The sequence below is a fragment of the Ovis canadensis genome, chromosome 22, assembly GCF_042477335.2.
Source record: "Ovis canadensis isolate MfBH-ARS-UI-01 breed Bighorn chromosome 22, ARS-UI_OviCan_v2, whole genome shotgun sequence".
Lineage (NCBI taxonomy): Eukaryota > Metazoa > Chordata > Mammalia > Artiodactyla > Bovidae > Ovis > Ovis canadensis.
In genome coordinates, this window is record NC_091266.1 from 54,586,474 (window position 1) to 54,598,790 (window position 12,317).

A 12,317-nucleotide genomic window follows, 5' to 3' on the forward strand; every position below is an offset into this window, starting at 1 on the left:
TCTCTAGGGGATCTTTCCAACCCAGGGACTGAACCTACGTCTCCCACATTATAGGCAGATTCTTTACCATCTGAGCCACTAGGGAAACCATTGAAATGAATAAATGCTTCCATATTTCTTTTGTCCAGTTCCTTGGATGTGGAGCCAGCATCTTATTCATCTTTATAGCCAGTGAATTAAATGCTCAATAAATGTCTGTTGATATAATCAGAGAAGGAAAACTAGAGAGCCCCACAATATAAGTAAGCTGAAGCAAGAATTAACGGTGTTAAAAATCCAAGTATTTTAAAATATGTTTATTTTTTATTATATTTTTTACATGAAACACTTCAAGAAAGAAAATAATTACAATAATTCAAATTCATGAATGATTCAAATTCATACTGCAATCCCTGGATTCAATAAATATCCTTTCTAATTATACCCAATCAATATTAGAAATGTATGCAGACACTAAGTCAGCTAACAAAGTAAGCAAAATAACTATATAAACTATAAATCTCAGGAATGGGGAACATGCATGATCAGTTAAGTCACTTTGCCACTGTGTTTTTTTTTAAAAAACATGATTCACATTTCCTTCAACCATACATTCATTGCCAAGTGTTAAATTAGATCACTGATACTAACAACTTAAAACTATGTTCTTTAAAGAAAATTCAGTTTAATACAAAGAAATTCAAGAGGAAAATTTCAGGACCCTTGATCAGAAGTTTTTCAATACCTGTCATACTACTCTGGTATACACAAAGGTTCAAGTAAGGCTGAGGAAAGAGATCTGTTTCCTTTTCCCATTGAAGACATGATTCAAGAAACAGCTGAACTACATACACACTCTGTAGAAACTAGCCATCCATCCACACCTTGCCTTGGACTCATGACATTAGTAACTGAAAACATTTTAAAAGCCTTGGCCAACATTACAAAAACAAAACATTTAGAGTAATACTATTTATGAATATAAGCATCGTTGGGTTTGTTTTTTTTTTTTGCCTGCTATAAATACTAATCTTTGAAAAGCTACAAGTGAGTTCCCACTGTGGTTCTTTTCTGGTGTGGGAAGCTGCAGGTGTGCACGGGATGGTCTACTGATTTACCTTCTCAAAATATTCTCTGGAAGCAGTTGGATGGGGCTTGATCTGAAAATACAAAAGCATTTCACTGTAAGTGACTTCATGATCTCAAAAGGGAGCCGAAGGACCCCAATTTTTAACCTACAGTTCTTTAACTTAAAAGATTGGTCTGTTTCCTTTAAAATACATGGATGAAACTGACATGAACAGCATTCCTGGGGCCTGGTCCCACCCCCACCTGCAGCAGCTTCACGCATTTGCACACCACCTCCACCCTTGCTCCAACGTGGATATTCCAGGCCAGCAGCCCTTGAGGCAGTGAGGACCTGGGACCCTCTTGGCTGGGCTCCCATTGCTTTGGGGAAAGAAACCTACTGTAGGAGACTCGGGTGTCCAGTTGGCCGGGCAGACTTCTCCATGGGTTTCCACAAACTGGAACGCCTTCACCAAGCGGAGGGTCTCTTCCACGCTTCGGCCCACTGGGAGATCATTAACGCTCAGATGCTTGATGACTCCATTGGGGTCAATTATGAAGAGACCGCTGCATAAAGATTCATCCTCATCAGAATATCAACATCACCAGAGCTAGAAGACTCTACTTCTACTCTGCCTTTAATTCTCCTTGATAGAGCATTTATTAAACTCTATCATGTGCTTAAAAACCAGGTTTTCCTTGTACAGAAAGCTTATCATCTCTTACTGATGACAGATGCTTTAACAAAGATACGACTGGACTAGGCCACCACGGAAAACAGGCGGTGTGTTCACATTCACAGATTTGACCAGGATGTCTCACAGTATCTGAAGGTCACTGAACTACACAGAGCAAAGACTTCTCATTAGTGATGCAGTAAGCATTCTTTGGGCAGCTGTATCAAATCTTGGCAAGAAACCATAGGCGATTGAGAAGGGACAGAGATGTATTTTATCTGTATTCTATAAATACATGAGTGAATTGAGTATCGGGGAGAAAATCCCATGGGAAAATTTACTGGCCTTAAGTCTAGGCAAAGCAGAAATCTAAAGGAAAACAATCCCATCACTTTTGTTTATTTTTCGCTACCCTGAGGTACAGTTTATATAGGAAAGACAGAATGAGTGCTTAGTACTCTTCCATTATTAAGTTTTCAAAATAATGAACTGGATTCCTGGAATTCTTCAAACCTTGGATTTAAATATATTTGATGTGTTTCAATCACTTACAGTTCTTATTTTGATCCACAGATTGTCCAAGCCCATCACAGTCACTTAGCAGCAATGTAATGAGGTAACCCACCACCCTCGGGTCTGTGCTTATCTTCTACACAGGTGAGGGTGATACTCTGACTTATGCAGAGGTCATAACACTCAAGAGGTTTCTAACAGTCCATCTTTAAAAGGGTGTGGCATCCCAAACATTGATCACTCAGGAAAAAGGCAAGTTAGAAAAAAGTCAGAAGATAAAAAGGTTCTCCCTCCCTGGGCCTGGACTTAGCGGGTCTAGGCTCTGAGGCTAAGGGGCCCTGGCGCGTGTTCCTTCTGGGTGCAGCCAAGCTGGAGTCCACCGCGTAGATGCGGAAACGGAGAGCTGGGCTGGAGATGGGCCCACAGCACAGTCTCCAGAAAGAAGGGCTTATCTTACAAGCCAGACTCGACCCCTCTCCCTTTGTCAGTCCTAACAGTAAAACCAGTAGGGAGGTAACTACAAAGTTTGTGAGACGCTACAGGGGATTCTGGGAGGAAAACACCAGGACTCTTCTCCTTCCCTTGCCAATGCTGTCAGAGCTAGGCTTCCATTTATTAAAGGAAGGCAGTAATCTCCTTGGAGTCAAAAGGCCCAAGTTCCCAGGTGGTTCCAGAGCCAAAATTCCAGTGTACCCCCAGCAGGCGGAAGATCAGGTACAAGGGTGGGCAGGTTCAAGCCAGCCCCCAACAAAACTGTGAGGCCCTTCAAAGTAGGATCCTCACTTGTGTCCTGGTGGTCAAGTTCTGTCCTGTCCCTCCTTCATCAGCAGCCATCATGACGCCTAGGTTCTCGTCCCACCCAGGAAGGTGGAAGGTCTGGGACGGGGCTCACAACAGCTACAAGGACCTGTGGCACAAACTCTGTAGCTGCCTCACGTTACTCAATCCTCACAACCAACCCAGGAGGTACATTCTCATTTTAATTATGGGGAGAAAGGGACTCAAAGAGGTTAAATATCTTGCTCAAAGTCATACACAGCTATTGAGCAGCTGAGCTTAAATTCAAACTCTGGTCCAGTTCTAGCGCTGTACAAGATACCAACCATACCAGGAAACTGACTCCTACCCTTGCCGGCTCCCTCTGCCCCCCGCCCCCCGATCTCTAAGCAGTCTGATGGCTTCACTGCGAGGAGTGGCTCCCACGTGGTCAGGAAGAGTGAAGCAGTGTGACCATAAGATATGGTACTGGCGACTTCCGTGGTGGTCCAGGGGCTAAGACTCTGCATTCCCCAATGTAGGGGGCCCTGGTTCAATCCCTGGTCAAGGAACTAGATCCCATGTGCTGCCACTAAGACCTGGTGCAGCCAAATAAAATAAAAATATATATATATTTTAAAAGGGTATGATATCCTTCTTCAGAAACAGGCCCAGGGAGATGCAGGGGGCACACATATCACAGTCATTTCTGAAAGACTGCCAACCCTCACAGGAGGCATCCACTGATGCTTATTACAATAAAAGACAAAATAAGGGTTTGGGGTTCTAAAAATTCCCTACCCAGGCTTCTGTAAATTCCCTGTGAAGTATGATAATGCTAAACACAAAAAACAATTTTAAGTTCATACGAAATGGATCTTACCGTAGTGCAAGGCCAGGACCTTCTAACAGCACACCATAGTCTCGGGCAATCTGTTTGGTCAAATCTGACAAGAGTGCGATGTTCATATGGCCCAAACCACCATTCTGATAAAAATACAAATAAGGCTAGCGGTTACACTGTGGCTCCCACAGCCTCCTCAGCCAGGTAACAGGACGACTGACCAACACCAGACAGCAGGAACTGAGCACCCACAGCGGGCCGAGTGCTGCTTCTAAGAGGAGAAGATGCTCTACTGCCTCACTTCCTCCTCCGGCAACCCGGAGTAGCTACTATCATCATCACCATTTTACAGATGATGAAACTGAGGCACACACAGGTTGAGCAACTTGCTCCAGGTCCCAGCTAGAAAGGGGCAGAGGCAGGATTTAAACCCACCGAATACTACAGACTTTTCTAATTCTTAAAGTATCCTTTTGGTTGAAGATTCATTTCTGAAACATAAAGATGGAATAATAATTTAAAAAAAGAATACTTTGACTAATTTGATATTTGATAGTCCAACATCATAGCTAGAAACTGATTCTCCCAAGCAAGTTTTGAGGCAAGAATACTGATCATGCAGAAGAGTAAAATCAGAGAACTTAACCACTGTCCCACCTGCCTACAGGGTATGGGGATCTACAGGGTCTGGGGATCTACAGGGTCTGGGGATCTACAGGGTCCAGGGATCTACAGGGTCCAGGTGAAGAGGGGAGACAATGGAATCCAGCTGTTTCCCCTGTCCTGCTGAGTCTGTTCTCTGTTACTGGTTGGAAAATACAAGTGTAGCGAGGAGTAAATACATGCAATGTTACAGGAGACATGGATAGAGCGTAACAGAATCTGCCAGTAGGTTAGGACTGACAGCCCATTTCAGACTAGTCATGCTTTAACAACTTCTAGGCTGGTCTTTCATGGGACCCAGCAGTTTCTAAGCTCACAAGCGCAGAGGCAGTGTGGGTATGCGTGTACCTTCCTCGGCGTGTTTATCCAGGCCAAGTGGCTGAAGTGGGAGTCCACCGACACTGCAACAACTTCACAGTTCACATCATGGAATTCATTGGCTTTGTCACTGAAAGCAATAATTTCTGTAGGACACACAAAGGTGCTAGGGAAAAAGGGCAGGAATTCTCATCAGAGAATTTTTTTTAGAAGACTTTTAAAATCTGAACAACAGTTGTCTAGAGAGTAGTTCTATTTTCTTAAAGGAGAAAAAGGCAAAAGGGTTAATCGTCCTCACTGAACTCCTGGTCACAATGATACTCCAGTTAAAAAAAAAAAAAATTAACCAACTATTTTAAGAATCATATCAAAATATAAGGGTGGCAGAGACATACTCCAAGAATAAAGACACATTTTTATTTAAATAAGTAGCTTCATGAGAAAATTCATTTTATTATCCTTACTTTTCTCATTTCCCCCAGACCAGAGGAAACTTCCTCCCTGACAGGCTTACAGGAACCACCACTTCAGAGTAGAACGTAGGCTCGAGGGCACGTGGGTTTAGTAATACAGTTCCCGGGCTGCAGAGCCATTAAGCAAGAGCCACAGGGCTTCTCTGGTGGTCCAGCGGGTAAGAATCTCCTTGCAGTACAAGGGACATAGGTTCGATCCCTGATCCCAGATCCCACATGCCACAGAGCAGCTAAGCCCGTATCCTGCAAGTATTGAGCCTGCGCTCTAGAACCCAGGAGCCGCAACTACTCAGCCTACATTCTGCAACTACTGAAGCCCATGCGCCCTAGAGCTCTTGCTCCGCCGCACGAGAAACCACTCCAATGAGAAGCCCAAGCACTGCAAGAGAGAAGCCCCCGCTCACCACAACTAAAGAAAGCCCACGTGCAGCACCTAAGTCCCACTACAGCCAATACACACATACCTACATCTTAAAAAAAAAAGCCATATTAAAACCCATTAGAAGGAATGCCACTCCACCCCCTATACTTATCTCTTGTGAATTAACTACAGATGCAAGCTGTATCAACAAGACCATCAGTGACAGAGTCAGCAATAACCCTCCCCTTGACAAGAGTAAAGATAGGCAGTGTCAGTGGGAAGGCAGCGATCTTCGCTTGCTCGCAGAATGATGTTACAGCATCACAGAAAATACACTTACAAATCCAAAGGATAGAAGAAGAGCACCAAATATTTCCCCTTAAAGTCATCAAGGCTAATTTCTTTGAACTCTCCGCTGACAACAGCTGTACCCTTAAAATAGGGTGCGTGCTGGGTGACGGCGGGGGCACGGTATGAGGAACCTGAAAAATACCCCCAAAACATGCATATAGTTCATTCGTTAAACCAACTACTTATCCGATTTTACTCAAACCTCTCCCAGTAATCAGTAATATAATTAAAAGGTTCAGTTTAATTGTACATCTTACAAAACTGTTTCTCTTTCCATAGGTCTAGACTGTACACTAATTCAAAGTGCTATGGAAACTAAAGAGACAGGAGGGAATTCCCTGGGAGTCCAGCGGTTAAGACTCAGTTCCTGCTTCAGGGGACATCAGTGTGCTCCCTAATCGGGAAACTAAGATCCCACGTGCCATAAGGTGCGACCAAAAGGCAAATAAATAGATAAAAGAAGACAGGAGAGTGTAGGGATGGATGAACATAGAATTAAGGACCAATGAGCCTGAAGGTGGGTTCTAAGCACGGTCTGGATTTTTGCCAAGACCAGGGCGGATGGCACAAAGGAAGGAGCAGGGCAGGTGTGGGGAATGGGCGGTAGCAGTTTGCTTGATGTAGAGAACAGGTATGCATGGAAGGAAGACGCATGGGGGACAGAGCAAGGATGCTGGAAGGCCACGCTGAGAGGGCCCTTATATATCAGATGGATGAGTCTGTTCTTCAAAGGAGAGATAAAGGAATCACTGGAGGCTTCTGTGCAGGAGCTGGGTGATGCGTTGGCTGTTCTTAGGAAGATTAGTCGGGCAGGGGAGAGTGAGAGGAGCAGGGAGAGCCTGATGTTAGGAGGTGACTGCACCTATCTATTGAGCGGTGAGGCGGGCAAGGTACGGCAGAGGGGACAGAAAGAAAGGAAAGGATGCAAGAGCTGTGTCAGGACTGCAGAGGCCAGGCTTCAGGCTGGGAAGGCAGGACAAAGGAGGCCAGGTGTCAAGATGCCTGGCTTCAGAGACAGGAGGAGCTACTGGGAGCTGGGGTTTGGGACAAGTGACAAGGAAAGTTAAACTCATGTCATCAAGCTGATACCAGAAATTCCTTAAAGCTCCGAGAAAACTAAATTTTTTTAGAACACTTCACCAACAAACAAAGGTTTTGCTAAAGTACATCCCCCACCCCCACCCCCCGCAACCAATACAAGTTAAATAGTCTTTTTAAAAGGTGGGACAAACCTAAAGGAGGCCTCTTCAAATGTCACTCATTATCTGAGGCTGTGCCGAGCAAATCTCATACTTTAGAATGGAGTATAAATCTCAGGAAACAGCTGTGTGCCACTCAGATCATGGAGGAGTCCAACAGATTGGCCTAACGTGGCCATGCAGGTCTGAATCCTAAAGCCTCCGGAGTGGCTGCACAGTCCGTCCCCAGTCAGCTCACACCTTTCACACACAGCAGGCCCAGAGACCTCTGACTGTCCCCACCCTCCTTTCATGTTCCTCGACCCAGGGAATTAAAAGCTCTGGAGTCAACAAGGAAATGTGACAGGCTGCCTAAGTGAGTTGCAACCCTTGGCTGCACAAAACACACGATGTTCTGGTCCCACCCCCAAGACTGACTTAATTTGTTTGGAGTGGGACTAAGAAAGTGGTACAACAGTAAAAACTCCCCGCATGAGTCTAATATATGGCCATAGTTCAGAGCTCCTGTTCAGAGGTGATAAATGTTTCCATTATCTGGTTCAAACCAAAGCATAACAACACTTACTGGTGCTAAAGGAGAATTTTGCTTGATCAGAACCAGACCACAATGCATTTGTCAAGCACATTCTTCGAGAAGCAGCAGGCCTAAGGGCTGCAGAGGCAGAAATGCCCCAAGGAATGGCACTCACATGTCGGAAGAGCTAAAAAGAAAAACACTTTATATCAGAACGTATTCCCAGAATGGCGGCTGAAACCCTGCTGAAAGGGCATCAGGCCAGTAGTGGCCTCTGCTGGCCTTATTCCTATGAACAAAAACTCCAAACTGCAAAAGCATGGATTGAGTCTACACGTTCTTGAAACTCCCTTCTGCTTTCTTATCCTTTAAGACTGTAAAGGAGACTGGGAAGACAGGGAGATGCTGGTCAAGGGTACAACGTTGCAGTTACGGAGGATGAGTAAGTCTAGAGATCTAATGTACAAGCAGGTTGACTATACTTAATAATACTGTATTGAAGTTGGAAATAAGAGAGTATTATTATTGTAACAGAGTAGACAGATGCACTCATCACACACACAAAGGCTAACCACGTGAAGAGATGTTAATTAGTTTGACTACAGTACTTATTTCATTACTTATATCATGATGCATACTTCAAAATGTAATTTTATTTAAAAAAAAATATAGGGAATTCCCTGGAGATCCAGTGGTTGACTGTATATGTATATACCATATACATATATAATTACCGGGTTGGCCAGAAAGTTCATTTGGGTTTAACCTGAATGAACTTTTTGGCCAAATCGACACATATTTATTAATGGGAAACAGAAGACTGAAAGGTAGAGGGAAATTACAAGAATATGAAAATTCCATGTTTTTAAAAGGAACCCCGAGCACTCAGACCAGGAGACTGGCCAGGCTCTGTGTATTAAGCTCTTTACCAGCAGCTACGCTGAGCATGTTCTACCATGTCAAGGTTTTCCCTTGGAAAAGACAAGGCCGTTCTGGCCCACAGAGAAACAAACAGCAAAGTTCAGCCTCTGGGTGTCTGACAGGGGTCAAGTGAAACGTTTGCTCAACGTTCAGGGTCCAGCGTGACTCGAGAACAAAGAGTCTGGGTGGAACCCCACCACGAGAAAGGGGAGGGCGAGCAGCCAAGAGCCTTTGGCTCTCCAGGACTTTGATTACTTTGGCATGTTGGTGTCCATCCAGCATTTAAGGGGATGCTCACGGAAACCCTTGGGGTAGGCAGTCTACATGCTAAGGTAAGGAAGTTATCTGAGGTTTGGAAAAGAAGGCAATGGCCCAAGGTCATAGAGTCATTTATAGAACCGGGACCAGGGGACAGGTCGCCTACATCCAGAGCCAGGTGCTTAGGCAGAGAGTGGACTGGGGTCCACCACTGGGAAAGAAGAGGGATTTGGAAACTGGAACGCAAGGCCGGGGGTGGGGGTGGGGGCGGGGGTGAAGGGCGACTCTGCGCAGGCGCGGGGAGCCTGCCTTAGAGGAGGCGGCCCCTGGTCCATTACCCTCTGACATCCTCCAAGCAGGGTGAAAGGCTCCCAGGCCAAGGGAAGCGGCACCCCACTTGGGAAGCACGTTCTCGAAGCCACCGCAGGGTCTCCGCGCCTGGGCCCCGCAGGCAGCCACTCACCGAAGCCCGGAGCAACCTTCCCGCCGCGGCCGCCATCTTCGGTGTGCAGGGGACCCGCGGGGAAGACAGAGACGTAGAGGAGGCGGGGCCTTCGGGGCGTGGCCAGGGGCGTGGCCTCGGCGGGCAGGAGCAGGCCCGCGCCGGAGACGCGGCGTGGAAGAGCTACGACCTTCTGGTCGGTTTAGGGGCCCTCTGCCTGATACACTTCTCGGTTGTGGGGTCCCTCGATCCCACCCAGAGGATTAAGTCCTGTTAAAACTCCTAAGTAGCTTCATGCTTGGGAAAGCGATACTTTGCCTCTGTCGCCCCAGGCTAAAAAGATCCAATCCAGGGTGGGAAGATAGATATTTCCATATTTGCTACTGATTTAAGAACTGACTCATTTGAAAAGACCCCGATGCTGGCAAAGATTGAAGACAGGAGGAGAAGGGGACGACAGAGGATGAGATGGTTGTAGATGGGATCATCGACTCAGTGGACATGAGTTTGAGTGAACTCCCGGAGTTGGTGATGGACAGGGAGGCCTGGCGTGCTGCAATTCATAGGGTCGCAAAGAGTCGGACACGACTGAGCGACTGAACTGACTGAACTGTGAACCTGTGGATTACTGTTAGTATAAAAGGCTCCCTTTCCTATTTTGGCTGGAGGTAGAGACTTCTGGCTTCTAGTTCAGTTCAGTTCAGTTCAGTTGCTCAGTCGTGTCCAACTCTTTGCGACCCTATGAATTGCAGCACGCCAGGCCTTCCTGTCCATCACCAACTCCTAGAGTTCACTCAAACTCACATCCATTAAGTCGGTGATGCCATCCAGCCATCTCATCCTCTGTCGTCCCCTTCTCCTTCTGCCCCCAATCCCTCCCAGCATCAGAGTCTTTTCCAATGAGTCAACTCTTCGCATGAGGTGGCCAAAGTACTGGAGTTTCAGCTTTAGCATCAGTACTCCCAATGAACACCCAGGACTGATCTCCTTTAGGATGGACTGGTTGGATCTCCTTGAAGTCCAAGGAACTCTCAAGAGTCTTCTCTAACACCACAGTTCAAAAGCATCAATTCTTTGGTGCTCAGCCCTCTTCACAGTCCAACTCTCACATCCATACATGACTACTGGAAAAACCATAGCCTTGACTAGACGGACCTTTGTTGGCAAACTAATGTCTCTGCTTTTGAATGTAATTAATCATGAGTGCAATTTCAGGGACTTCTCAGTGGCTGAGACTTGGTGCTCCCAGTGCAGGGGCTGGGGGTTCCATCTGGGGTCAGGGAACTAGAGCCTACTTGACTCAACTAAGAGTTTGCATGCTGCAACTAAGACTTGGTGCAGTCAAATAAATAATAAATGTCCTTTAAAAAATCATTAATGCAGTTTTTCTGTTAGTAAGCCAAGCTGAAGAAGGAAATGGCAACCTACTCCAGTCTTCTTGTCTGGAGAATCCCATCGACAGAGGAGTCTGGCAGGCTGCAGACCATGGGATTGCAAGAGTCAGACACGTCTTAGCAACTAAACCACCACCACCAATAAGCCAAGTGGGTCAGACACATCAAGGTTTTGTTGTCCTGAAAAATCTTTGGGATGATGTGTGGGCTTCCATTTTGGCTTCTCTTGCCAAAATTGGGAGAATTAAGACAAATTTAACATATATTTTCTGCTGATTAGTAAAGCCAAGTGCTCAGTGGTGAGCATGGTACTTTGAAGCATGTTCATCAAACAAGATAAAAATCAAGTAAGTGTGATAAAATGTAGATCCCAAGTGGTATTTTCCAAACTGGGTTGGTGGGTGTGGAACCAAACGACACAACCTAGGCGAAGATCAGGAAAGGGAAGGATTTATTACTTGCAACAAGTAAGATTTTTTTTTAATATTTCTTTGTCTGTGCCATGTCTTACTTGTGGCACACAGTATCTTCCATATTCATTGAGACATTCAAACTCTTAGTTACAGCATGTGGGATCTATCTAGTTCCCTGACCAGGGATCGAACCTGGTTCCCCTGCATTGGGAGTGCAGAGTCTTAGCAACTGGACCACTGGGGAAGTCCTAAGTAAGGAGATATTTTCCAAAGCATTGTCTCCTTAAATAGCAAAATTAGGGAAGTTTCAAGCTAAGGGTATGTGGATATGCATGAAGGGGCTTGGGTGATAGATGGAATCCAGGCTTTAGTTGATTGAAGTTACGAGGGTCAGAAAAGGTCAATATCATTCATTGTTCAGGTTCCAGTGATCTGGTGGTTGAACACTTCAGGCCAATCTTTATCATTGAAACAGACCTGAAAGTGTTTATAACTGAAGTATCCTTGCTATAGTTACTTCTATTGCCTGATAAAGTCATTTGCTTCTGCATTCTTTTGTTCCCTTTAGATCATAAATTACTAAGACCTGTTCAAGGACAGCACTGTGGCCAGCCTTAGATCACAAAAATAGCTTAGGCCAAAAATGGCTTTTCTTACATCGAGAAAGTCATGCCTGGTTCTCTTTCTCCAGGGAACCCCTACCCTATCTGCTTACAGGTCCAACGTGCGTGCGTGCTAAGTCACTTCAGTTGTGTCTGACTCTTTGCAACTCTATGGACTGTAGCCCTCCAGACTCCTCTGTCCATGGGATTCTCCAGACAAGAATACTGGAGTGGGCTGCCAAGCCCTCCTCCAGGGGATCTTCTGACCCAAGGATCAAACCCCACTCTCATGTCTCCTGCATTGGCAGGAGGGTTCTTTACCACGAGTGCCACCTGGGAACCCCTACAGGGTCCACATAGATGCCCAGTTCCCAGGTCTTTTGGCTCCTGGAGACTTTTCACTGCTTATCACTTCTTTTCCAAATAGAAAGCTGAAGCAGTTGCCTGTGGTTCAGCAGCTTGCCTCAAGTCACATAAGGATTCATTGACTGGGGAACGATGAGAATGGAGAACTCCTCACTGGACACATTGGTCTGCTAATCTTTGTCTAAAGCTTATCTCCCTGGTCCTG

General features: G+C 45.7%; 1 protein-coding gene across 1 annotated transcript; it reads right to left on the bottom strand.

The window, feature by feature from the left end:
* Window positions 1–281: 281 nt before the first annotated feature.
* Window positions 282–9,513, bottom strand: PRDX3 (peroxiredoxin 3). Its single transcript, XM_069567274.1, has 7 exons — window positions 9,359–9,513; window positions 7,768–7,903; window positions 5,993–6,134; window positions 4,849–4,984; window positions 3,877–3,980; window positions 1,449–1,614; window positions 282–1,139 (listed from the first exon to the last, which is right to left on the bottom strand). Exons 1-7 carry the CDS (start codon window positions 9,392–9,394, stop codon window positions 1,086–1,088), a joined length of 774 nt encoding a protein of 257 aa, XP_069423375.1. The 5' UTR covers window positions 9,395–9,513; the 3' UTR covers window positions 282–1,085.
* Window positions 9,514–12,317: the final 2,804 nt, after the last annotated feature.